Genomic DNA, 27646 nt, shown 5'->3' with positions numbered 1-27646 from the left:
TGCTGAGCCCCCTAAGGTGTGGCAGGTGCCTCCAGCTGGGAGCTGTGTCTCCCCAACAGCCTGCTCTCCTCTATCTCAACAGCAGCCTGACCACTTCGCCAGCCAATCTGGGAATCAGGGTTACTCCCAATTTTTGCCCTCCCCCTGCACAGTGCTACTCCCAGTAATCCAGGCAAAACAAACGCCCTCTTGATCTCCCACCCCCTAGGTAGCCCAGAAACCCAGCCTCTCCTTCTGCCTTGCCTTTTTTTTTTTGAGACATAGTCTCGCTCTGTCACCCAGGCTGGAGTGCAGTGGCATGATCTCCGCTCACTGCAAGCTCCGCCTCCTGGGTTCACGCCATTCTCCTGCCTCAGGCTCCCAAGTAGCTAGGACTACAGTCACACACCACCACGCCTGGCTGATTTTTTGTATTTTTAGTAGAGACGGGGTTTCACTGTGTTAGCCAGGATGGTCTCTATCTCCTGACCTCATGATCCGCCCGCCTCGGCATCCCAAAGTGCTGGGATTACAGGCTTCAGCCACCGTGCCCGGCCTGCCTTGCTTTTCTTCACCTTTAACAAGGATTATGGCAATGCCTCTCAATTCAATCCCCTCCCTTCCAATCCTTACTCCCCATGGGTGCTGGGCATCTTTCTAAAGCAATACTGGCAAGCACCTCTTCAGTTAAAGTCTTTAATGACTCCCAACTTGCAAGAGCAAGTCCAGACTCCTGCAAGCTAAGGATTTTGCAAGCCCAGGGCTCCAGCTCTGGGTAGAATGCAGTAGAGCCTCGTGAATGGAAGGATTTAACACTCCAGGATTTCACCCCACGGAAGCTGTGATTGAAAGTCTAGAACACAGAACTGGTTCCTCTAAGCACCACTGTGGGCCGTGCATTGCCATGCTGGGAGTAGGAGGAGACACTTGGCTTCTGAGTCGGCCTGGCCACCTCTCAGCCTGCACATCTCAACGCTGGCTTTATTCTTTCTATGTGCCATCACATACGTACTGGTAATACATAAATGAGGAAAACAATGGTTTCTTTGTGAAAAATGGCTCCCCCACAAAGAAAGCCAACTTCTTTTTTTCTTTTTCTTTTTTTCTTTTTTTGAGATGGAGTCTCGCTGTCTCCCAGGCTGGAGTGCAGTGGCGTGATCTTGGCTCACTGCAACCTCCACCTCCCTGGTTCAAGCAATTCTCCTGCCTCAGCCTCCTGAGTAGCTGGGATTATAGGTGAGCGCCACTACGCCCGGCTAATTTTTTTTTTAGATGGAGTTTCGCTCTTGTTGCCCAGGCTGGGGTACAATGGTGCGATCTCGGCTCACTGCAACCTCTGCCTCCCCGGTTCAAGCGATTCTCCTGCCTCAGCCTCCCAAGTAGCTGAGATTACAGATGTGTGCCACCTTGCTTGGCTCATTTTGTATTTTTAGTAGAGACAGGGTTTCTCCATGTTGGTCAGGCTGGTCTTCTGACCTCAGGTGATCCACCCTCCTTGGCCTCCCAAAGTGCTGGAATTACAGGTGTGAGCCACTGCGCCAGGCCTGATTTTTGTATTTTTAGTAGAGACAGGGTTTCCTCATGTTGGCCAGGCTGATGTTGAACACCTGACTTTGTGATCTGCCCACCTCAACCTCCAAAGTGCTGGGATTATAGGCGTGAGCCACCGTGATCAGCCAAGAAAGCCAATTTCTAGGGAGACTGAGAAAAGTGATAAGACAGTAGAGGTTTAAGAGAGGGTGGTTCCTGGTCAGAAACCAAGTCTTAAATAAGTTAGAGAATTTCAAATTAAGGGTACATCTGGACAGGAACGCATGGGCTGTAAGTGGAAATGAGAACAAGCAGCTTGGAAAGCTGTCAGCAAGGACAAACAGGACTTCCCAAGAGACAAAACTTCAGAGAAGGCCGAAGGGTTTGTGTGATAATGATGTACACAAGAAATGCATGGCTGAATACAAGTTTGATAGGAGAAACTTATTTTAAAAGCTTTTGAGGCCAAGGTGGGCAGATCACTAGGTCAGGAGATCGAGACCATCCTGGCTAACATGGTGAAACCCCATCTCTACTAAAAATACAAAAAAAATTTAGCCGGGCGTGGTGGCGGGCGCCTGTAGTCCCAGCTACTCAGGAGGCTGAGGCAGAAGAATGGCGTGAAACTGGGAGGCGGAGCTTGCAGTGAGCCGAGATCACGCCACTGCACTCCAGCCTGGGTGACAGAGCGAGATTCCATCTCAAAAAAAAAAAAAAAAAAAAAAGCTTTTAAGTGGGCCAGGCACTGTGGCTCATGCCTGCAATCCCAGCACTTTGGGAGGCTGAGGCGGGAGGATCAGTTGAGCCCAGGCGGTTGAGATCAGCCTGGGAGACATAGTGAGACCTTGTTTCTACAAAAAATATGAAAATTAGCAGTGCATGGTGGCCCACGCATGTAGTCCCAGCTACTTGGGAGGCAGAGGTGGGAGGGTTGCTGGATCCTGGGAGGTGGAGGATACAGTGAGCAGAGATTGCACCACTGCACTCTAGCCTGGGCGACAGAGCGAGACCCTGTCTAAAAAAAAAAAAAAAAACAAAAAAAAAACGCAAAGCTTTTAAGTGATAGTATTCCTGCATTTATGGATTAAAGGTTTTGACAGGATCACAAAAAATTTACTCACAATTTACTGCATTTTTTTTTTTTTTGAGATGGAGTCTCCATTGCCCAGGCTGGAGTGCAGTGGCTTGATCTTCGCTCACTGCAACCTCCACCTCCTGGGTTCACGCCATTCTCCTGCCTCAGCCTCCCGAGTAGCTGGGACTACAGGCGCCCGCCATCACCCCCAGCTAATTTTTTGTATTTTTAGTAGAGATGGGGTTTCACTGTGTTAGCCAGGATGGTCTCAATCTCCTGACCTCGTGATTCGCCCACCTTAGCCTCCCAAAGTGCTGGGATTACAGGCGTGAGCCACTGCACCCAGCACCACCTCCCCATTTTTTTTTTTTTTTTTTTTGTCGTCCATGTAGATACGATTACAGGCCTGTATCACCATGACCAGCTTTAAAAATTGTTTATGTTTGTAGAGACAGAATCTTGCTATGTTGCCCAGGCTGGTCTTGAACTCCTGGCCCCAAGTGATTGTCCCGCCTTGGCCTTATAAAATGTTGGGATAACAGGCGTGAGCCACTGTGCCTGGCCCTGCTGGGCCCTTGAAATGGCCAACAACTTCCTTCATCTCGGCTTCCCCTGTGCTTTTACTGCCGTGTGCCTGCACCAACCCCCTCCTTCAACTGGTGGGTTCCCTCAAAACCTTCACCTTCTGCAAAAAGTCAGGTCCTTTGTGCAGCCTTCCTCTGTTCCCAGGGACAACCTCCCTCTCCTCTGGGTCCCCACTGCATCCCTGTGGACTGTGTGCCTCCCCCATATCTTCCAACAGACAGACTGCATTCCTGCAGCTTCTGCTCCCACAGAACTGCAGAGCGTGGGTGAAAGTTTTGCTTTCTTGAATTTACTAAGAGATGGCAAGAATGCTACAACTGATTGGGGCTAATCTAGGGGCAGGCCAGGCAGGGTACATGACTTTGGGGACCTTGACGGGAATGCATCAGCTTTAAGTGGAAATGAGAACAAGCAGCTTGGAAAGCTGTCAGCAAGGACAAACAGGACTTCCCAAGAGACAAAGCCCACCTCACTGAAATAACTATGGCTGCCTCACTGATGGAAGCCTTTGCTGGGAAGCCCCTGAGTTTTCAAGATGCTCCAAAAAAAGAAAACTGCCCCTGGAACCACAGGACTTCCATGGCTTTCATAGCTATGTTCAGGGATACAGGGGCCTCCAAGAGCCCCAGAAGCAGCCTTTGTGAAGAGATATGTAGGATGTGGAAGGGTGTGAAAGGGTGCTAGTCACAAACCTGCCAGCTTCCCACTCCTCCAAGGGCTCACTCTGCTCCTGAGTTTGTACATGGAGGATGTCTTAGACCAAAACAAATGAACATCCTACCTTCGCCTATGGCAATTAAATGTGGCCAAAGATTAGGATATAAAACATCTTTCTGATATGCATATTGAAAAAAAAAAACAACAAAAAACAAGCAACGACTGGAATTGGAAGGAAATGGCAGATATTTAAAATTAGGGTTGAGCTGAAGAACCCAGAATGGTGATTATGGCTGAGCCAAAAAACCAACCAACCCTCATAACCTTAGCTAGTGCCTCCCCAGGGCACTCACTGAGGCCTGCAGGTTCCCAGGGCCAACTCTGCAGGTCCTTCCTGCAGTAATTTTTTTTTTTTTTTTTTTTGAGACAGGGTCTCACTCTGTCACCCAGGCTGGAGTAGACTGGTACAATCATGGCTCATTGCAGGCTCAACCTCCCTGGGTTCAGGTGATCCTCCCACCTATGCCAAAAGGTAGGGTCCACCTCAGCCGCCTCAGTAGCTGGGACCACAGGCACGTACCACCATGTCTGGCTAATTTTCGTGTGTGTGTGTGTGTGTGTGTGTGTGTGTGTGTTTGAGACGGAGTGTGTGTGTGTGTGTGTGTGTGTGTGTGTGTTTTTGAGACGGAGTCTCGATCTGTCGCCCAGGCTGGAGTGCAGTGGCGCGATCTCAGCTCACTGCAAGCTCCGCCTCCTGGGTTCACGCCATTCTCCTGCCTCAGCCTCCCCAGTAGCTGGGACCACAGGCGCCCGCCACCACGCCCGGCTAATTTTTTGTATTTTTAGTAGAGATGGGGTTTCACCGTGTTAGCCAGGATGGTCTCAATCTCCTGACCTCATGCTCCGCTGGCCTTGGCCTACCAAAGTGCTGGGATTACAGGCGTGACTCACCATGCCTGGTCTTTTTTTTTTTTTTTTTTTTTTGAGACAGAGTCTCACTGTTACCCAGGCTGAGGTGCAGTGGTGCAATCTCCGCTCACTACAACCTCTGCCTCCCAGGCTTAAAAGGATTCTCCTGCCTCAGCCTCCCAAGTAGCTGGGGCTACAGGCAGGCACCACCATGCCTGGCTGATTTTTTTATTTTTAGGAGACACTGGGTTTCACCATGTTGGCCGGGCTGGTCTCACTCTCCTGACCTCAAATGATCCACCTGCCTCGGCCTCCCAAAGTGCTGGGATTACAGGCCTGAACCACCATGCCCAACTTTATTTTTGTGTTTTTCTGTAGAGACGGGGTTTCGTCATGTTGCTCAGGCTGGGATCAAGTGATCCTCCTGCCTCAGTCTCCCAAATTGCTGGGATTACAGGCATGAGCCACCATGCCTGAACCTCTCCATAACTCTTGATGGCTTCACCTGCCTGTTCTTTCTGCCATCACCACCAGCTTTGTTACCTACACTGGTTTCTCCCCAGCCCCACTCTGAGTTTGAAGTAGTCATCTAATTTCCTCCCTGCCACACCCTACATCTTGATCTGGGTGGTGGCCACACTAGTGTACACAGGTTCACAGTCACTGGCTCTCCACTTAAGATGCACGCATTTTACTGTACCTTAGTGATGCATTAAAAAAAATTGCTCTGCAGTTAGGTGTCGTGGCTCATGCCTGTAATCCTAGCACTTTGGGAGGCCGAGGTGGGAGGACTGCTTGAGGCCAGGAGTTCAAGACCAACCTGGCCAACACAGCAAGACCTCATCTCTTAAAAAATAAATAAATAAAATGAAAAAGAAAAGCTCCACATTACAGAATTAAAACAAAGGGAGAGGCCAGGTGTGGTTGCTCACACCCATAACCCTAGCACTTTGGAAGGCTGAGGCGGGCGGATCATCTGAGATCAAGAGTTCGAGACTAGCCTGGCCAACATGGAGAAACCCTATCTCTCCTAAAAATACAAAAATTAGCCAGGCATGGTGGCACATGCCTGTAATCCCAGCTACTCAGGAGGCTGAGGCAAGAGAATTGCTTGAACCCGGGAGACGGAGGTTTCAGTGAGCTGAGATGGTGCCACTGCACTCCAGCCTGGGCAACAGAGTGAGACTCTGTCTCAAAAAAAAAAAAAAAAGCCTGGCGCGGTGGCTCGACACTCTAGGAGGCCGAGGCAGGTGGATCACCTGAGGTCAGGAGTTTGAGACCAGACTGGCCAATATGGTGAAACCCCATCTCAACTAAAAATACAAAAATTAGGCCGGGCTTGGTGGCTCATGCCTGTAATCCCAGCACTTTGGGAGGCGGAGGTGGACGGATCACGAACTCAGAAGATCGAGACCATCCTGGCTAACACTGTGAAACCCCATCTCTCCTAAAAATACAAAAAATTAGCCAGGCGTGGTGGCGGGCGCCTGTAGTCCCAGCTACTCGGGAAGCTGAGGCAGGAGAATGGCATGAACCCGGGAGATGGAGCTTGCAGTGAGCCGAGATTGCGCCACTGTACTTCAGCCTGGGTGACAGAGTGAGACTCCGTCTCAAAAAAAAGAATTAGCCAGACATGGTGTGGGCACCTGTAATCCCAGCTACTTGGGAGGCTGAGGCAGAAGAATCGCTTTAACCTGGGAGGCAGAGGTTGCAGTGAGCCGAGATCGTGCCTTTGCACTCCAGCCTGGGCAACAAGGGCGAAACTCCATCTCAAAAAAATAAATAAGTAAAATAAAAAATAAATAAATAAGAGAGAGAGAGATGATTATGGAACCTGAGTTATCACACAATATCAAGCATTTTTTCTGGGCTAAATGGAAGAAAAAAGGCTATTAAGCCAAAAGAATACTATGGTTACAACTATGAAAATACTGAATAAGGGGAAAAATGAAATTTTCTGTTTTCGTGTTGTAGTAGGTAAAGTATAGATTGTCTGTAATATGGCCATGTTGTTTTTGTAATAAAAACACACACAGTGATCTTAAATACAAACAATAGTAATCTACTTTAGCAGAAACTCCATTCCTTTATCCTTGAACATGTAACACTGAAGTCTACCAAAATCTCATGAATTTTTTTTTTTTTTGAGACGGAGTCTTGCTCTGTCGCCCAGGCTGGAGAGCAGTGGCGCGATCTCAGCTCACTGCAAGCTCCACCTCCCGGGTTCACACCATTCTCCTGCCTCAGCCTCCCGAGTAGCTGGGACTACAGGCGCCCACCATCACGCGCAGCTAATTTTTTGTATTTTTAATAGAGACGGGGTTTCACCGTGTTAGCCAGGATGGTCTTGATTTCCTGGCTTGGTGATCCGCCTGCCTCGGCCTCCCAAAGTGCTAGGATTATAGGTGTGAGCCACTGTGCCTGGCCCCCAGTCTCATGTATGATTTTATATTTCGAGCCAAAACCTGAGGAAAGCAACTTCTAACTTTATTTTTTTGATTTTAATTATTTAGCTTTAATTTTTTGTTTTTTTTAGAGACAGGGAGACTCTGTCACTGATGCTGTAGTGCAGTGGCACCATCATAACTTAACTCTAGTCTCTAACACCTGGGCTAAAGCAATCCTTCCACCTCAGTCTCCCCTGTAGCTAGGAGTATAGGCACGTGCCATCATGTCTGGCTAATTTTTTTTTTTTTTTAGTTTTTAGAGAGACGGGTCTTTGCTATGTTGTCTAGGCTGGTCTCAAACAATCCTCCTACCTTAGCCTCTGAAAGCATGGGATTTTACAGATAAGCCACTGAGCCCAGCCTTGTAATTTTCAAATGAAAATCAACGGGCGAATTGGATTAGATATGACAAATTTAGACATAAAGACTTTTTTTTTTCTTGAGACAGGGCCTCCCTCTGTAGCCCAAGTTGGAGTGCACCATTACAGCTCACTGCAGCCTTGACCTCCAGGCCTCATGAGATCCTCTTACCTCAGCCTCCTGAAGAGCTAGGACTACAGGTGTGCACCACAATGCTTGGGTAATTTTTGTAAAGACTAGGGTCCCACTATGTTGCCCAGGCTGGTCTCGAACTCCTGGGCTTAAGCTATCTACCCACCTTGGCATCCCAAAGTTTCGGGATTACAGGTGTGAGCCACTGCACCCAGCCCTAAAGATTTTTTAAAGCAAAAATTATGTGAAGTGAGTCACACTTGTACAGATTACGCTGAGGTGAACACCCTCTCTTTCAAAGTAGTGGGGTCACAATTATTGGAGAAGCAATTGACAGACTAGATGTTAATCAAGTGCACATGGGATCAGGGAAGAACGGTTCTTGGTTTCACAATGTTTGAGGACAAATATCCCCTGATGAGTAACTTAAAGGGTTGTTGGATCCCTTCATGGTACTGACGTGGACTGAAAGTCTTGGTCATTTGAACTAATCCCCACTTCTGCTCCTTTATACCCAGATGGTAGAAGACACACTCACCTGCTGTTGGGCTGGGATGCGAGGGTGCCATTCTGTTCAGGTGGGGTCTCTACTGGTTTGGATTTGAAGTAATTGACGAGCCCCCCAAACACACTCTTAATGCTATTGATGTGTTTCTGGCTGATCTTCAAATCTTGGTCCATCTTGTCCACCATCTTCTCTGTGCGCTCCAGGACTCCTCGCTGACGGGCAAGCTCCTGGGGAAACCGAGAGGCGGTGGCATTATAGCTTTCTGTGACTCTCCCCCAGAGCAGTCAAGGACCACATGGAGCAGCCCCTTCATAAACTCTCAGTGGGCACATCTGGAGACACGTACTGTCATCTGTGAGGGGCACACTACCCTTTCCAACAACACATTCCTTTGCCTCTCCTTCCCTGCCCTAACTCTGCTTGCCTTCCTCATTTGTTCATGAGACCCTTTTCCTGAGAGGCTGGCTCATGGCACCATGTTAAGATGGATGGCAGAGGCCTGGCGCAGTGGCTCACGCCTGTAATCCCAGCATTTTGGGAGGCTGAGGTGGGCGGATCATGAGGTCAGTAGTTCAAGACCAGCCTGGCCAACATGGTGAAACCCCCTCTCTACTAAAAATACAAAAAGTAGCCAGGTGTTGTGGCGGGCGCCTGTAATCCCAGCTACTCGGGAGGCTGAGGCAGGAGAATTGCTTCAACCTGGGAGGCGGAGGTTGCAGTGAGCCAAGATCGTGCCAATGTACTCCAGCCTGGGAGACAGAGCAAGACTCCGTCTCGGTTGGGGTTGGGGGGAGATGGATGGCAATGTGCCTGTGACGTTCAGAGTCCAGGGCCTGAACTGGAAGCAGATTCTCTCTAGCCCTCCAACTCTGGGAACCCTCACAGGCTTGGGCCTGGCACTGCCCCCTGGACTTTGGTTCTTCTATTCTTCCTTTAGGAAGTTCCCACTTAAGGAGTTCCCACTGGGCCACCTGAGCCTCCTGGCCATGGTCAAATCCTCACATTCTATTTCAGGGACCAGTGTCCCCTCTGGACCCTATTAGTGTCTGACTCTAGCCCATCCACAATTCCAGCTTTAAAACCTGTTAACACGGGTGACCCTGTCCCAGGGCCTTTGCACACACCACTATCTCCGCCTGTAATGTTTTCCATCCAGATACTTACATGGCTCAGCCTCTCATCCCTCATCCAATTAGGGTCTCCTTTCAAAGGCCACTCTCTCAGAGAGGCCTTCTCAGACATCTTCCCTAAAGGAGAATTCCTCCTTCCAACCACTACCCCTCTTCTCCACCTCCTTTTCTGTTTTGAGATGGAGTCTCGCTCTGTCGCCCAGGCTGGAGTGCAGTGGCGCAATATTAGCTCATTGCAACCTCTGCCTCCTGTGTTCAAGCGATTCTCCTGCTTCAGTCTCCTGAGTAGCTGGGATTCCAGGCGCCTGCCACCATGCCTGGCTAGTTTTTTGTATTTTTGGTAGAGACGGGGTTTCACCATGTTGGCCCGGCTGGTCTCGAACCACCCGCCTCGGCCTCCCAAAGTGCTGGGATTATAGGCATGAGCCACCGCTCACAGCATATGAGCTCCACGAGGCAGGGACTTGCTCTGTTCACTGCTGAGTCTCTGCAAATCTGCCCAATGGAGACGTGAGTGATGCTCTGTGGCCACAGTGGCAGCCTGATGGTCCCTCCAGAGCTGATGGTTCTGGTTGTGGATATACATTCACAACATCAACACTACCACTTTCCTTTATTTACGACAAACTTGCTTCAGTCCCTAGTTCAGAACTGATCTACAGCTGCGGCCCATCTGTGAGCCGCCTTTCCAGCCAGAAGGCTCTGGAGCTTCATTTTTCCTGCTCTGTTAGGCAGCCTCTGCCCTCAGCTGCCTTCCTCTGAATCTGCTATTCACCCATCACCCTGTGGCTTAGCAATTACACTAACTATGCAAATGCTTTTTAGATATATTCTCTCTTGATACCTAAAAACAAAGTCAAAAAAAATTTTAAACATCCTGGAAATCTGAAGAGCAAAATGCAACTACAAATAAATGGTTGTGGCTTCCTTAAAGTCCTTAAGGAATCAATGTGTAACCTGAGTCCTTGTTTAATGGGTGAAATTTAAAAACATAATGTATAGGCAAAAAGCTAAAACACTGCTTGGTTGAATTTACTATTAAACTTTGTTTAACTCTTGCTGGAAATAAACTTAGAACTGCTGAATTTTACAGCTTTCAACGTTTATGTTTTTCACTAGTTCACAAAACATGTCTGAACAAACCATCAGCCTTTTTTAAGTAAAAAGAAAAACGTTTTCTGGATAGTGTCACTCAGTATGTCAAGCAAATCTTGCAAGGGCTAGTTTTCAAAATAAAAAAGAGCTGCTAATGTATCTGGCGTTTCTGCTTCTTCCATCACCTCAAGTTTATCATCTTCATGTCCACACTGCAGTCTTTTCTGGAATAAGGCAGAGCTATACATTAGGATTAAGAGATTTTCTCCAGCATCTACATGTTTTTCTGACAGTCCAGTTCCAGCTAGCTTTGCAGGCTGCAGAAGCAGCTTTCCAGTAGCTGGAAAGACACTCAGAGCAGCCAGAATGGGGACTGGGGAATGAAGAGGTGGCCAAGACTCTGCTGTCACATTAGGAGGGGGGTCCTCAGCTTCCCTGATGGTGAGCTCCTTCCATCAGGGCCAGCCCACAACCACTCACCCTCCCACCCTGACCTCCTCATCTCAATTTGGAGAGCTGCCTTCCCCAGTATGGACTTATGTTCTCCTAGTCACAAGTGACACATTCTCTCAAACCCCCAGAGTCTATGCTACTGCTAAGGAAACCAGATGGCTGATTTAGATGTTTAGATGGGAGCACAGAGAAATCTGTGAGGGTGGCTTATCTTGCATGTGAGGCTGGAAGGCCAGGCGAGTGAGTGCTGCTCTGGCCTCTGGAAGTTTCTGTTTGCTGGAAGCTAGTGTTCACCAGAGGTCATGAGGCCAGCAAGGGAGGAGTTGTTTCTTCTGCTAAAATCCACCCCCAGAAGGCAGAGGAAATGACCAGACTTAATGTGCTTGTGACCTAGTTCCAACCAACGAGGAAGAAGGGTTTGACAGACCAAACACCAAAATACCAGGAAAGAGAACACTGACAGTCTGTAAGGACAGGCCGGGCAGACACCTGTGCCCCAGCCATCACCAAGACAGGCCTCAACCGCTCCAGGTACCGAGGCAGGTCCACACCCCGCTCCACAGAGCCACAGCCCATCTTCTCCAACTTCCCCTGGGAGAATGAGGTCCCTGAAGGGACTTCAGTGGCTGCGAGGGGAGTGAGCTCCGCAGGTGCCCTCAGCGTAAAGGACGCACGTGCAAAGTGCTTCCTTGTTTCAGTGATTACTAAGCATTACAGGTGATGCCCTTCTTACTCCCTTGAACCCCAACAAGAGTTCTCTCTTTGTCCACGAAACAATCCTAAGTCTCTGTCCCGATGGTGTTTACAGTCTGACAGAGAGCAAGATGAGTGAGGTTCAATCTCAGTTTTTCATTTGTTGACAACATTGCAATGCTGGGAATCCAAAGAAGGCAGATGAGTCCTTGCTTCACTGAGCTTACAGTCTTGTGGGGGAGGCAGAAACTAAAGCTACTGCACGCATGCACACAAACACATACACACACAGAGTCACCTCTCCCTGCAGACTCTTTATTTAGCTTAAGGTGGGGGTCAGAGAGGCTCCCTGTTGAGGCTAGAGGAGAGACTGAGAAGTTAGGCAGTCAGAAAGTTGGGGGTCCTGTCCATTTGGACTTAGTTTTCCTAAAAACAAATCACAACAAAGAGTTGGGGTGGGGCAAGGGCACCAGGCAGAGGGTGCAGCTCGTGCAGGGGCAGAGGAACCATGTGGGGAGTGAGCAGGGCTACCCACAGGACTCGGCAGGGAACACCCACAGGATGTCGCTAAGGCCTTCAAAGGGCAGCAGTGACCAACAGATCTCAACTGCAACTCGCAGCCAACACATCTTATAACATCAAGTGGGCTTCCGTGACCGAGTCCTCCCCAGGTTCCTGACGGAAGGGCATCAATACTGTGTTTCTCATACTGAGCTCGTAAACTCAGGTTCTCATAAGTGAGGTTCATCATAAGTAGACGGAGGCCAATCTGGAGTCAGTGAGCTGAATCTAGAAATCTGAAATTTATCTTTGTTCCATCTCTCCCTTTCCAAGGGAGTGTGCACAGGCACAAGCCTTGGCAGGGATACGTGAGCACCCATGGCAGATGCTCAAACCCGGGGCTCTGACTATGGCATCTGGAGTATGGGGTGGATTCAGAGACAAATCGGGTCTTAGGGTGCAGGAAAAACCACCAAGGGCAAAGGCGGTAGTGCTGGTGCCCCTCACCATCTGTATGCAGGCCAACCTGGGGCTGAGCAAAAGGCTAGCTCAGCAGCTCTGGGTTGTCCATACACTCCACATTCCAAAGAGAGGTGTGGCCCTAGCCTGGTTCCTTGTTTTTGGAATATCCTGCCTGATAAGAGTGTCCTTGCTTAAGTGAGCCTAAGCTTAGACCAGGTCAGACAGACTATGCTAACAATGTGATATATGATGGTGGCCTTGGGCTACACGTTATCAGCTTGACCTCTGGTGGGGTTGGAGACTATACTCAGCCATGCCTATGTGACAGACCCCCCAAAAAACTCTGGACACCTAGGCTTAAGTGAGGGTCCTTGGTTGACAATACTCTGTGTGTGTTGTCACACACTGCTTGGAGAAGTGTTGTCCACATGACTCCATGGGGAGAGGACAACTGGAAGCTTCTGCCTGGTTTGCCCTGGATGCTGCCCTATGAACTTTTTTCATTTGATGGTTTTAATCGGCATCCTTTCATTGTAAGAAACCATCACCATAAGTATAACAGTTCTGTGCATCCTTTCAGTGAATCACTGAAGTTGAGGGTGGTCTTGGGAACCCCCAAACACCTCCCTACAACACTTCCCACTCTGAGAACACCTCAGAGGCAGAAAGCTGTATAGCAGATGGCCGCTCGTCTTGTCACAGCATGTTTCCTGGTCAGCAAAGCAAGGTTCCTTGGGAGTGGATGTGCCCAGGAAGGAGAAGCCAGAAGCTCAAACAACCAGCCCATCCTCAGAAGGCATCCTGTTACAGCCAACAAGCCAGCAAGTTGGCCTGGGATCAATGGTCTAATTCTTTTTTTTTTTTTTTGAGACAGGGTCTCACTTTGTCACCCAGGCTGGAATACAGTGGCATGACCTCAGCTCACTGCAGCCTTGACCTCCCTGGTTCAAGAGATCCTCCTACCTCAGCCTTCTGAGTAGCTGGAACTATAGGCGTGCACCACCATGCCCAGCTAATTTTTGTATTTTTTGTAGAGCCAGGGTTTTACCACATTTCCCCAGGCTGATCTTGAACTCCTGGGTTCAAGGGATCCACCTGCCTTAGCCTCCCCAAGTGCTAGGATTACAGGTGTGAGCCACCACACCTGGCCATCAATGGTCAAATTCAATCATTGATAGTTTACCAAAAATTAATTAAAAATAAATCCCGAACAGACCTAGCGGTGAGTATGTGGTCCAATGCCATTTCTCCACCAGACTCCCTCCCACCTGCTAGACACAGCCTGACATGCGTTGGGATGCATTTTCTGGTCACAGGACAGGCATTGCAACCAAGGCACACAGCTCAATGCATTCTTTCCACCCAACTCTCTCCTCCTTTTTCAGGCAATCTTCTGTTCCCTCCCTCCTTCCTTTCCTTCCCCAGGTCACTTATTCATTTGGCAACTATTTCAGGAGCGCCAATGACGCTTAAGGACATTGTGCTAAGAAACGTGGGGGCAGAAAGTTGAGCAAGAGATGGGTAAGAGACTGCTCCTCTTCCACTGCTGACATTTACAAATTTGAGGAATTACTTAATCTAGCAGCTGCTTGTCCCCATCCATCAACTTTTGCTAAGAACTCTGGCTGCATCAGCATCACCACAGGCTGCCTCAGAGGGGTGACTCTGGTCTGTACAGCCCCTCATTTGGAGTGGGCTGCTCCAAGACCAGAATCCCTGAGAATGAGGATATCACCTTTTGGCAATGTATCTACTCTAAGTTCCGGGGACACCTTGATGGCCTCTGCTCCTGGGCTAGGAGGGGTGTCCTCCTCTCTCCCACCTCTGAACTGAATGCCCAGTGTGGGTGACTGTTGTGTGCTGGAAAGACACAGAGATGGGTGGGCCCCTGCACGAGACGGTGTGGAGGATGTGCTGGGGGTGGCTGCTGAGTGCATCACGTTTGAACTCTCAAACTCTGTCCCTTTCCATTGATGTTACTGTGCCAGCTGTTCCAACCCTGGTCTAATGTTTGTTGCTGGACTCCTCTGAACCGAGATCTCGGGCCCCAGAAAACCTCAGTGGAGTAAGTTCAGCTACAAGAGGGGAAGCAGAGTGTCCTGGGCAGGTGAGTCTCCTCCATTGGAGTGATGAAAGGGTGTACAAAAACCATGTCCAAGTAGGGTGCAAATAGACTCACCAAAAGGTGTAAATTACCTCAATGCTCATCATTAGGGGACAGGCTGCATAAATAGAAGTCATTTGTTCAATGGAATACAACACAGCCAAAAAGAAAGCCCAGCTCATTACATATTAGTGTGGAACAACCTCCATTCTATTAAGCACATGCAGACCAGAATGTATAGAATACTTCACTTAAAAAAACAAACAAACCCATCTTTATCCACAGCATTATCTCCCCAAAACACTGAAGGAGGGAAAGTGACTGGCTGCCTTAGGGGCAGAGGGAGGATAGGGAGGGAAGTGGGAGAAGACTACATCCTTTTGTATGTTTCGAAATTTTGAACCATGTGATTGGAATATCTCTTCATAAAAATTAAACCTTAAGAAAAAAAAGAAGAAATCATGCTTACTAAACAGGGAAAGAGATGAGTGGCTTACAAGTCTCCCTGTAGTTCTACAAAGCGCCTACCAGGAAACCTGGGGCCTGGGGAAACCTGCCCTGCTCCCACTACTTTTCCTCTGTTGTTTTGTGGTCATAGCCTGTGGCCTGAGCCTTTGTGAGAAACAAACCTTGCCAGGTTTCACAGTAGGAGAAGGGCAGCTCTCTTTGCTAGAGGTGACTTAACTAAGCCATTTTCCTTCCAAGCTGGGACTGAATTATGATCTTCCCAACCTAATATAATTTGTAAAGTCCTCATCTTTGACATAAATCTGTCATGTGTTGGCATGTTTCACAGTGCTGGGTAACCAGGAGGCACCTAAGTTGGATGGTTAGCAGGGTACACTGGAATTTGCTGGAAGCCACACTGTGCACTGAGGGTTGGAAGAGCTCATACTCCCCTGTTCCCATCCCAACACCAAAGGGAATGAAAGAGTGATTAGAGTTATTCAAAGACAGCTTGGAGGCCTGTAATCCAGCACTGGGAGGCCGAGGTGTGCAGATCATTTGAGCTCAGGAATTCGAGACTAGCCTGGGCAACATGGCAAAACCCCCTCTACACCAAAAATACCCAAAATTAGTCGAGTATGGTGGCGTGCACCTGTGGTCTCAGCTACTTGGGAGGCTGAGGCATGAGGATCACTTGAACCTGGAGGCAGAGGCTGGAGTGAGCCAAGATTGCACCACGGCACTCTAGCCTGGTTGACAGAGTAAGACCCCCATCTCAAAAAACCTCCCTCAAAACAAAAGACAAAAACAAAGACAGCTTGGAGAACACTGGGTGGGGTGGGGATGTAGGTCATCCCTGACTCCCAGGGCTTCTCATAATTGAGAACTGACCCAATCCTGGAAAATTCCAACGTGTTGTCTCACTGACAAGAGCACCTGTCACCTGCCCAGTCATGACCACACTGTACTTCTCACAGCAATGCCTGGCCTGGCCAAGCCTGACATGCCTGAAGTGCCACTCTGCCTCTGCTCTCACAGTCCCAACTGCATAGAAAGACCTTTGGGGGCAGCACGGGGCATGTCATCACAATCTATATCAAACTCACACCTATTATGTTTTTGCCTCTCCTGAGTTATGAGACCAGAACTTTCCCTATGACCTCCAAGGGCTCCTAAGCTACCTCCTCCATCCCCTGTCCTCTAACACACCCAGTCTATCATGTCCCGCCTCTGGACCAAGGAGTTCTGTTGCTGGGCCAGTGCATTTGCATATTCGTCTGTCTTCCCTAAGAACATCCCTCATTCTCACTCCTCTTGTGTAAACCTCAGCCTTAAAAGCTAGGTTCAAGTTTATCCTCTGCCACAATGCCCTACTTTGAATCATTCTGATTCCCTACTTCAGTTGTTCTCAGTTTACAAAGATGTCTCCTTAAATAGTTGTTAGTTGACTTCCTTGGGCTTGAGATCCTCAATCATGTGACCCATTCACCAGGGCCCTAAAACCTCAGGCAACCCTCTCAAATCTAAGTCAAGACGTCCCATTTAGAATGGAACACAGGAATCCAGTAGGTATGAGATGTAAGAACTACAAGCAAAACCTCCTCAACAAGGTTAGGACCGGGCGCAGTGGCTCACATCTGTAATCCAGCACTTTGGGAGGCTGAGGCAGGCAGATCACCTAAGGTCAGGAGTTTGAGACCAGCCTGGCCAACAAGGCGAAACCTGTCTCTTCTAAAAATACAAAAATCAGAGACGAGGTGTGGCGGCTCACGCCTGTAATCCCAACACTTTGGGAGGCCAAGGCAGGTGGATCATGAGGTCAGGAGTTCAAGACCAGCCTGACCAACACAGTGAAACCCCGTCTCTACTAAAAATACAAAAACTAGCTGGGCATGGTGGCGGGTGCCTGTAAGCCCAGCTACTCAGGAGGTTGAGGCAGGAGAATCGCTTGACGTGGGAGGCGGAGGTAGCAGTGAGCTGAGATCGCGCCACTGCACTCTAGCCTGAGAGACAGAGCAAGACTCCGTCTCAAAAACAAAAAACACCAAAAAAAAAAAAAAACCAAAAACAAAAATTAGCCAGGTGTGGTAGCAGGTGCCTGTAATCCCAGCTACTCGGGAGGTTGAGGCAGGAGAATCACTTGAACTGGGGAGGTGGAGGTTGCAGTGAACCGAGATCACGCCATTGTACTCCAGCCTGGGTGACAGAGTGAGACTTCGTCTCAAACAAAACAAAACAAAAATAAAAAACCAACAGTTAAACACAGGGAAGTGGGCCAGGCGCAGTGGCTCACGCCTATAATCCCAGGACTTTGGGAGGCCAAGGCGGTGGATCACCAGGTCAAGAGATCGAGACCATCCTGGCCAACATGGCAAAACCCCATCTCCATTAATACCAAAATTAGCTGGGTGTGGTAGCGCACGCCTGTAGTCCCAGCTACTCAGGAGGCTGAGGCAGGAGAATCACTTGAACCCAGGAGGCGGAGGCTGTAGTGAGCCAAGTTGGTGCCACTGCACTCCAGTCTGGTGACAGAGCGAGAATCCATCTCAAAAAAAAAACAAAAAAAACCACAGGGAAGTGGATCAATGAGGGATACATGAACAGAGAGAGGTGGGGAAGGGAAGTAACCCAAGAAAACAGCAAGGGGAAATGATAGGGTGTTGCTCTGTCGCCCAAGCTGGAGTGCAGTGGTATGAACATGGCTCACTGCAACCTTGACATCCTGGGCTCAAGCGATCCTCCTGCCTCAGCCTCCTGAGTAGCTGCACTCACATGCATGTGCCACCACCCCCGGCTAATTTTTAAAATTTTGTAGAGACGCAGTTTCGCGTGCTGGTCTCGAACTCCTGGGCTCAAGTGATCTGCCTACCTCGGCCTCACAAATTGTTGGGATTATAGAAGTGCAACCGCGCCTGACTTATACATTTTTTTAAACCTTTTTTTTTCCTCTGTCCAAACAAAACTGTTTCATTAGTAGGCTGAAAAGAGACTGTGGTGTACAATAAAGAATAATTCTCGACCGGTATGGTGGCTCACGCCTGTAATCCCAGCCCTTTGGGAGGCCAAAGCGGGTGGATTGCCTGAGGTCAGGAGTTCCAGACCAGCGTGGCCAACGTGACAAAACCCCGTCTCCACTAAAAATACAAAAAAAATTAGCCGGGTGTGGCGGCGCGCGACTGTAGTCCCAGCTACTCGGGAGGCTGAGGCAGGAGAATCGTCTGAATCCCGGAGGCGGAAGCTGCAGTGAGCCCAGATCGTGCCACTGCACTCCAGCATGGGCGACAGAGTGAGATTTCATCTCAAAAAAAAAAAAAAGAAAAAGAAAAAGACCCTCCAGGATCTCGGTCTGTTGCCCATGCTGGAGTGCAGCAGCACGATCTCAGCTCACTGCAACCTCCGCCTCCCGGGTACAAGCAATTCTCCTACCTCAGCCTCCTGAGTCGCTGCGACTACAGGCGCACCGCCACAGCCGGCTAATTTTTTTTATTTTTTATTTTAGTGGAGACAGGGTTTCACCATGTTGCCCAGGCGGGCCTCGAACTCCTGAGCTCAGGCGATCCGACCGCCTAGGCCTCCTAAAGTGCTGGGATTACAGGCGTGAGTCACTGCGCTCGGCCAGAATAATTGTTATTGAAGGTACTACGCTCTGAAATCTAAGGATGGGAAGAACTGATGAAGATGAGTTGGAGCAATAGACTCTTAACCCGCACACTATGTGTCTAGGATTTGGGAAGTAACGGTAACACCCTGGACTCAACCAAACCCAGGCTTTGGTCAACTCGGCAGCTGTCTGGGCTGAAGAGACTTCAATACCTCTATTGGTTGGTTAGGTGGAGACGTGGTCAATGATGCGGGAAGAACTCGTGGACCACTTGCTCTGATGCTTCAGGGTATCACCTGACACTCGCAGGCACATAGTCCTCTCTTTCTGGCTCACTCCGGAAGGAATGGCCGAAACCCTGTGCCAGACTTTTGCACAGGAAATAATGTCGAAGAAACGGACTCTCCATTTCCCAAACCTAGGACCTGCTGTTCAGAATTTTTACTCACCTGAACAGAAAATAATCTGGCGTTTCCTCGTGAGCTAGGCGTAAGAAAAAAAAAATCAACGAAGCAGACTAACAGCTAAGGAAGATTTCTGGGGTAAACTGCCCTCTTCAAGTACTCCAGAGGCACATACCTTTACATAGTTAACAGATTGTTACCACCATCGAGTCACCAAGGTTCAAGAATCTATGCTAGGCGACTTCAGAATTCTCAAAAGACTGTGAGCAAAACATTTCTCGTTTCCGTTTGACAACGCAGACACCGGCGGGTCCACACCAGCCCTGCCCCAGGCTCACCTCGGAAGAGGCGACCCCAACCTTCTCGGACTCGTACATGAGGGCCAGGGACCTGCTGGTGCTGGCGGCCGTGGCCTCAGCCCTGCGGAGGACCTCCTGCCGCAAGTACTGCTGCCTGTCTGCAGGCGCGTCGGGCCCGTCGGGGAGGTCTCGGGCGTCCCTCCAAGGGGCCGGCCGGGCGCCTTCGTCCTCCCCGTCATCGTCGAACGGGTTGTAGCTTTTAGGATAAGCTGACATGGTGCCGGCGCGGCTCTCGGTCTGGGAAGGAGAAAGACGAGCGCCGCTGCCGCCGCCGTCCAGGGCCTCGCCCCGCCCACCGACCCCGCGGGCGTCGCGCGAACTCCTTCCGCGCGTCGCGCGCACGTGGCCCCGCCCTCGGAGCCGACCATCGCGCAGGTCGGCTGGGGGGGCCCACGTCCGGCGCGCGCAACCGCAACCTACTGTCCATCCCCTCTCTCCCTGGCAGCGGTGGGCCCGCCCCGCAGCCACGCCCTATCTAGTGTCGGCAACTGAGAGGTCACGTGGCGGGAAAGCCGGATGCACCTACGCCTGCGCCCTGAGGTCGGGCGCTCGCGGGCCGGGAGCGGGGAGCCGGCGGGCAGCGCCGCGGCGCGTGAGGTGATGGCGGCGGCCCCGGCCCGGGGAGGCGGAGGCGGCAGCGGCTGCTCCGGCTCCGGCTCCGGCTGCAGCGCCTCGCGGGGTTTCTATTTCAACACGGTCCTGTCACTGGCCCGCTCCCTGGCGGTGCAGAGACCAGCATCCTTGGAGAAGGTAGCGTCGGCGGGCTGGGCCGCGGGCTGACAGGAGGAGGGGCTGGGGTGACGAAGCGTGGAGGCGGGACGAGGGTCTGGGAGGCCGAGGCTGGGCTCGCCGGCAGCCTGTGCGGGAGGGGGCGCCTGAGCGGAGGGAATCTAGCGGGGGAAGGAGGCCCTAGAGGGAGGGGCTGGTGAAGAGAGAGGGACCGTGGGGGAGGGGTCGGCGGGGCCTGCAGGGCCGCTGCAGGTGGGTGGTTGTGGGATGGGGGTGGGGGATGTGAGCTGCTGGCCCAGGGAGCATCTTGTGACATCGCGGGGGTGGAGGCTGGATCGTGGGCGTCAGTGAGGAGCAGTGGGATGAGCCGAGGACCAGGGGTCAAGACCTGGGGCTCTGCCCCGGATTTCACCTGCTTTTTATTCCGTGACCTTGGGAAGATGCCTTTCTTGTAAAATGGGGATGCTTTTATCTGCTTTGCCGGCTTCATCGGACTGTGGTGACCAGGAGAAAGTGCTTTCTGTGTTGAAAGTGCTTTCTGACTGTAAACCAACTGCGCAGTGTTATTCTACGAGGCTGGGGGCGTTAGATTGGGTAAAAGATTGTGCGTTTGCAGAAGGGACAGTGGCAGGGAAGGGAGCGTGAACTGTCAGCGGGCAGAGAAGTCAACTCGGAATTGCTTCGGAAGAGAAAGGTGAAGTCATGCCAGAGCAATCCTCGTCTTGGGAGAAAGGTGAAAGGTAACTCAGTGGTGTGCCTTGAGATCTGGAAAGAGACAGATTTTAGAGTCAGACCTAAATTTGTTCCCTGCACTGGCACTTACCGTGTCCTCTTGGGTAAATTTAACTCTTAGAGCCTCTGTATCCTTACCTGTAAAATGAGGTTGTTCTTGAGAATTAAATGAGTTGTAGCATAAAGCATCTTGCACGGGGCTAGGCACAGAGTGGGTGAGCAGTAAATGTCAATTTTCTTTGCCCACCAGTGTGCGATGAGACTCAGCACAGTGTTTAGCCCTGAAAGGATGGAATTATTTTCCCACTCAACTTTTTGGCAGATAGAAAGAGGATGTTTTCCGACAAGATAAGACAGTGGTGACCGGAGACCAGCCTGTTGCAGTTGGGAGTGGTTTTGTGGCTGTCTGCTGATGGATGAAGCTGAAAGGCTGTTTTAGGCACTTTTGGCAGAGTGACCTGGTCCTTGGCCTTGTCGGTTCTCATATTTGATTTTATCATGCACCTTTGGGGTGAGGAGGTCCTGGCAGATTGGTGCTAACCTGACTTCTAGCTAAAGAGGGAGTACAATGCAATGGAAAGGACATGAGTTTGGAAAATGGGACCTCTGAATTTAAATCCTGTATCACTTGCTTTCACTAGTGTGACTCTAGACAGGTCAGTTCCCTTCTCTGATACTTTGCTATCATCTGTCAAATACAAGATAGGACTTCATAGGAGTATTGTGAAGATCAACAAAAAGGCACGTGGGTACCTAATGTATGATCACTGTTATCATTAGATAGTCTGACTAATGGAGTATAGTGCTGTTTTATTGAATCAAACTCATGCTAGCTAGTCAGCACATTCGCTTCTTAGCAGGAGAGCCAACAAGTATATCTTATGTCTGATTGCTGGATTCTGGGAGGAGAGAGAAAAGAACGCAGGGAATTGGATGATCTTTAAGAAGCTGGTCCTGCAGCTCCAGCAGTGGTAGCACCCTTTCCACTCAGTAACTCAGAAAAGGGCACCTTGAGCTCAATTTGCTTCTTCAGCCATGTTCACTAGTCACGAGAACATTCTGTAATTGCAACATTCTTAGCTTTGTAGTAATAACTGCTTCAGTTGTCAAGATTATATTTTATGGCGGGGCGTGGTGGCTCATGCCTGTAATCCCAGCACTTTGGGAGGCTGAGACAGGCGGATCACTTGAGGTCGGAGTTCGAGACCAGCCTGGCCAACATGATGAAACCCTGTCTCTACTAAAAATACAAAATTAGCCAGGTGTGGTGGCACGTGCTTCTAATCCCAGCTACTTGAGAGGCTGAGGCAGGAGAATCGCTTGAACCTGAGAGGCGGAGGTTGCAGTGAGCCAAGATTGCACCATTGCACTTCATCCTGGGTGACAAGAGCGAAACTGTCTCAAAAAAAAAAAAAAAAAAGATTATATTTTACAAGGAACACAGCCATAGCCACAGATTGGCAGCTCCCTAATGCCACTTACTTTAGGAAGTACTTCAGTCTCATTGGCAACATTTACCAATCACTTTTTTGTTTTTTTTGAGAGGGAGTCTCGCTCTGTTGCCCAGGCTGGAGTGCAGTGGTGAGGTCTCGGCTCACTGCAACCTCTGCCTCTCAGTTTCAAGCTATTTTTCCACCTTAGCCTCCTGAGTAGCTGGGACTACAGGCACGTGCCACCACACCGGGCAAATTTTTTAGTATTTAGTAGAGACGGGGTTTAGTATTTAGTATTTAGTAGAGACGGGGTTTCACCCGTTGGCCAGGCTGGTCTTGAACTCCTGACCTCAAGCGATCCCACCCGCCTCGGTCTCCCAAAGTGCTGGGATTACAGACATGAGCCACTGTGCCTGGCCATTACTAATCACTTCTGTGAAGAGTGAATAGAGCAGCTCTGGGGCTGCTGTTTTTACAAGAGCCTGCTTACGAGGTTGGCCTTTGGCTGGCATCTGGGAAATAGGCACTTGAATGCTTTCCTCAATCCTGTAACTATTAGTAATAAAGGTGGTTCACTATGTCTAGATCCTTTTTACAAACTATGATTTATGTTAAATACATGCTTTCCTTCTGGGAATCTGATGGCTAGGCTGGTGGTGCATAAATTAAAAACTTAGGGTGCTGATTCTCTAATGGACTTTCCTGGGCACAAACTGCACACATGTATTGAATTTTTGCTGCTGTAGCAAGGAGCAAGCTTGATGTATATCCTCACAGGAGGGAGAGAACATAAGGAAGCCTGTGCATGGGTTTCTACAGACAGCCCTGACATGCTTTTAGTGACACTTGAGGTCCTTTCCTATTGCTGATATCCATTCACTGTAAAAAATTTAGCCATGAGTACAACTATATACATGTGGGCAGTCTGGGGACCCCTGAAGCAACTTATTTCATAGAGGAGGCTTCTGTAAGTGGCTGACCCCATTAAATATATGTGAATTCCTCTTATCCTCATCTAAGATCTTGCGACTTGATTATGCTAGGGATCATTGTTAATATGTAGTCCCTGGCACATGTATACATATGTAACAAACCTGCACGTTGTGCACATGTACCCTTAAAGTATAATAAAAATGTATATATATAAAATATGTAGTCCTATGTGTTTTACTACATTCCTCATTTTAAAGCAATTGACAAAAAGCCCTTAGCATTCTCAAGGAAAAGTTTCTTGTTCTTTTTTTTTTTTTTGAGACAGTTTCACTCTTGTTGCCCAGGCTGGAGTCCAATGGCATGATCTCGGTTCACTGCAACCTCCACCTCCCGGGTTCAAGCGATTCTCCTGCCTCAGCCTCCTGAGGTGGCACCTGCCACCACACCTGGCTAATTTTTGTATTTTTAGTAGAGACGGGGTTTCGCCATGTTGGCCAGGCTGGTCTCAAACTCCTGACCTCAGGTGATCTGCCCACCTCGGCCTCCCGAAGTGCTGGGATTGCAGGCATGAGCCACCACGCCCGGCCAAGTTTCTTGTTCTTAAGAGTAAAGGAATTTTGGAGTACGCACCTGAGATAATAAAGATGGAGACTTATGGGGGAGATGAGTGTTTAAAACCCAATCCCTCCCCTTTTCTCTTCCCTCTTCCCCTTCTCTTTGCTTCTATTTTTTTCTCTTTTTTCTTCCTGAGAGATTGGAGGACTACATGGGGCTTGACCTAGATAGGGTTGACCTGGCAAAGGCTAAGTTTGCAGAACCAGACCTCACATCTCAGCTCAGACATTGGTAACTCAGGCAGCCCTGACATGGTTTTAGTGACACTTGAGGTACATTAATGACATAACCTTCCCTACCTTTGTCTCTCTACATGCCCACAGTTGTGTTTACTTACTCTAGTCACTCACTCTAATCCCAGTCTGTGAAACCAAGCCTATTATTGCTCTGTGGACTTTACTTAAAAAAAAAAAAATTACCTCATGCTGGGCACAGTGACTCACGCCTGTAATCCCAGCACTTTGGGAGGCTGAGGCAGGCTGATCGCTTGAGGTCAGGAGTTCGAGACCAGCCTGGCCAACATGGTGAAACCCTGTCTCTACTAAAAATACAAAAATTAGCTGGGCATGGTGGCGGACACCTGTAATCCCAGCTACTTGGGAGGCTGAGGCCAGAGAATCACTCAAACCCAGGAGGCGGGAGGTTGCAGTGAGCTGAGATCTCACCACTGCATTCTGGCTTGGGCGACAAAGGGAGACTCCGTCTCAAAAAAAAAATTACTTTCGGAAAACATTTATTGAGCTCCTGCTGTTCCTTGGTATGTGCTAGGCCAGGTAAATCAGAAGCAGTGTTAATTTGATTGCTCAGGTGAACAGCAGCAAGTCAGCCTTGCTACAAGTCTCCCATCTACTCTTTTTTTTTCTCTTTCCTTTAATGAACCAATGAAATCCCATAAATCCCATCTACTTTTTTTTTTTTTTTTTTTTTTTTAAATAGAGATGGGGGTCTTACCATCTTGCCCAAGCTGGTCTCAAATTCCAGGGCTTAAGGGATCCTCCTGCCTTCGCCTCCCAAAGTGCTGGGATTACAGGTGTGAGCTACCCTAATCTGACCAAGATCCCATCTACTCTCATATTTCAGGTCTGGTGACTAGACTCCTGCCATGTTCCCATAGCCAAAGCCAAGACCCTTAAGCATCTGTTCTGATCCATGGCTGAGCTTTGAGCTTTTCCTGCTAGGCTGTGCTTTAGACTGGGGTCCCACCCCCAGGATTGGAACCCACCTCAGAGGACACTCTGTCTGTGAAGCCCTTTGAACCAAGTCCTACCCAGTCCTCAGCCCTCTCCCTCTGGGAGAAAGATAAGAAGAAAAAAATAGACAAGAAAGAAAGTGAGGCTTTTCAACATTGGGATCTCCATATACAGCTGGCTTCCAGACTCCTCCTTCCTGATTTCTATCTGCCCGCTAGTCTTGTTCTGCTTTCCTGGTTCTCACCTGTCTTCAGAATGTTGCTGAGCTGCCTCTACCAAGCTTCCTCCTGGCCCTGCCTGGTTAATCTTCCTTTGTCAGGGAAGTTCAGTGGCCTGTTTGTGTCTCTCCTCTGTAGGCCTGTATTAAACCAGTGGACCCTCGATCCTGGGATACCGAGAGTCATGGGCAGAGCTGCAAAGTAGACAGCATTCCTTGTCCTTCTATTTCTCTCCCCACCCTCAGGAGGCTTTGATCAGAGCCCTTTTTCCATGTCCTAAAATGTTCTCTTTGTTTTCTTCAGTTAGAATGCCAGAATCCTGAGGTGTTGTAGCTAACGATTGATCTGATTTTTGAAAGAAAATAGAGACGGGGTCTCACCATTTTGCCCAGGCTGGTCTCAAATTTCTGGGCTCAAGTGATTCTCTTGCCTTGGCCACGCAAAGCGCTGGGATTACAGGTGTGAGCTGCTGCACCCAGCCTGATCTGATGTTTAAATGGCACTGTGGCATTAGGGACAGACTGAACCCTCCTTAGTGGACATATGTGCTCCATAAGATGAGTTAATTCTAATCTGTAGTTGGGAGAATATGTGGCTTGGTGCTTAGGGTAGTGAGCTTTCTGGAGTTCATGTTTATTCAGTCTGTACTTTAGAGTGGTCTGCCATGGAGTAAAAATCATAGTGTTGGCGTTTTTTCAACATCATGAAGCCGAGAATTTCCCATCCTCTTTCCCTTTACTTTGTAAGGCTATGTTAAGAAGAGCCATCCATAGAGTGAGAGGAGAGAGAGAATGAGGATCGGCACAGGGTGTACGTGTTGCCAGAATCATTATTATTAAATCAACTCTAAAATATTTTAAGAAGAAATTGGAAGAAGAAAAAATCTTTACCTGTAACCATGCCATATTAACTATTAGTTTGCTAGGCTGCCATAACAAAGTACCACAGACTGGCTTAAACAACACAGATATATTTCCTCCTCATTCTGGAAGCTAGAAGTTCAAGATGAAGGTGTCAGCAGTGTTGATTTCTTCCAAGACCACTTTCTCGCTCTGTCTTCACGTAGCCTTCCCTCAGTGCCCTCCTGTGTCACCAGCTGTTTGCCTCCCCAGGGGGCAGAAATGTTCTATTTCTCACTCCTTACTGCAGATTCTCTTTTCTGCTGTCTGTGTTTGCAGTTTGCACTCATTGGAGATGTGGTTGCCTCTAATCTTTCCCACCAGCAGCTATGTCCATCACTGATGTCAGTTGCTGAAATTTATGCATTTTATCTTCCTGATTGCTTATTTGTTTATTTATTTATTTACTTTTTGAGATGAAATCTTGCTCTGTCACCCAGGCTGGAGTGCAGTGGCGTGATCTCTGCTCACTGCAAGCTCCGCCTCCTGCGTTCATGCCATTCTCCTGCCTCAGCCTCCTGAGTAGCTGGGACTACAGGCGCCCGCCACCATGCTCAGCTAATTTTTTGTATTTTTAGTAGAGACAGGGTTTCACTGTGTTAGCCAGAATGGCTTATTTATATTTTTATTTTTGTATTTGCTTCTGTTGTATATGTTGGCATGCTGGAGAAAAGCTTGGCCTTTCATGAACATTGCCAAGTTGGCCAGAACACTACTTTCATTTGTGTGGTAAACTGACAAATAAATACAGAGTTGAGGCAGAAATCCTCAGGTCTCACTTGCATTTGTTTATTGAGTCCTGAGAGGTTCTGTCTCTGCTGCAGAAGCCATTCTCTTTTCCTGAATGTTTTTCTGTGTTTAAAGCTGGTCTGGAAGCCTGGATTCAGGATAACCAATGCGGCCGGGCACAGTGGCTCACGCCTGTAATCCCATCAGTTTGGGAGGCCGAGGCAGGCAGATCACCTGAGGTCAGGAGTTAGAGACCAGCCTGGCCAACATGGCGCAGCCCTGTCTGTACTAAAAATACAAAAATTAGCAGGGCGTGGTGGTGTGCACCTGTAAGCCCAGCTACTTGGGAGGCTAAGACAGGAGAATTGCTTGAACCCAGGAGGTGGTGTGGTGAGCTGAGATTGCACCACGGCACTCCAGCCTGGGTGACAGAGAAAGACTCCGTCAAAAAAAAAGGATAACCAAGGCTATACTATTATGAAAGCAAAAGATGGCACCATCCGTTCATATGATAATCTTTGGGAGTTTGCTGTGTTGCAGGCACTGTGCTAGGCCCTGGTATTAGAGGGGTGGATAAATAGACATTAAAAAAAAAAAATAGAGATAGGGTCTCACTGTGTTGCCCAAGCTGGTCTCAAATTCCAGGGCTCAAGCCGTCTGCCTACTTCGGCCTTGCAAAGTGCTGGGATTATAGGCATGAGCCACTGTGCCTGGCCTAGACATTTTTAAAAATAGAA

At 49.1% G+C, this 27646-nt stretch overlaps 2 protein-coding genes across 3 annotated transcripts in view; one reads left to right on the top strand and one right to left on the bottom strand.

Annotated features, from left to right (window-relative positions):
* SNAP29 (synaptosome associated protein 29) overlaps positions 1-19729 on the bottom strand; it is a 32041-nt gene extending 12312 nt beyond the window's left edge. The window contains 2 exon segments of the mRNA NM_001133275.1: positions 8213-8409; positions 19411-19729. Coding sequence (NP_001126747.1) covers positions 8213-8409; positions 19411-19647 — 434 coding nt within the window. The 5' untranslated portion in view covers positions 19648-19729.
* Positions 19730-19944: 215 nt separating this feature from the next.
* PI4KA (phosphatidylinositol 4-kinase alpha) overlaps positions 19945-27646 on the top strand; it is a 155162-nt gene continuing 147460 nt past the window's right edge. The window contains exon 1 of one of the 2 annotated variants that reach the window (XM_024240188.3): positions 19945-20181. In XM_024240188.3, coding sequence (XP_024095956.3) covers positions 19948-20181 — 234 coding nt within the window. In that variant the 5' untranslated portion in view covers positions 19945-19947. The remainder of the gene's footprint in view (positions 20182-27646) is intronic. The other variant, XM_054543085.2, reaches the window with a different exon arrangement.

Source organism: Pongo abelii, chromosome 23, assembly GCF_028885655.2.
Source record: "Pongo abelii isolate AG06213 chromosome 23, NHGRI_mPonAbe1-v2.0_pri, whole genome shotgun sequence".
Lineage (NCBI taxonomy): Eukaryota > Metazoa > Chordata > Mammalia > Primates > Hominidae > Pongo > Pongo abelii.
This window is presented reverse-complemented; position numbering and strand designations above follow the sequence as displayed.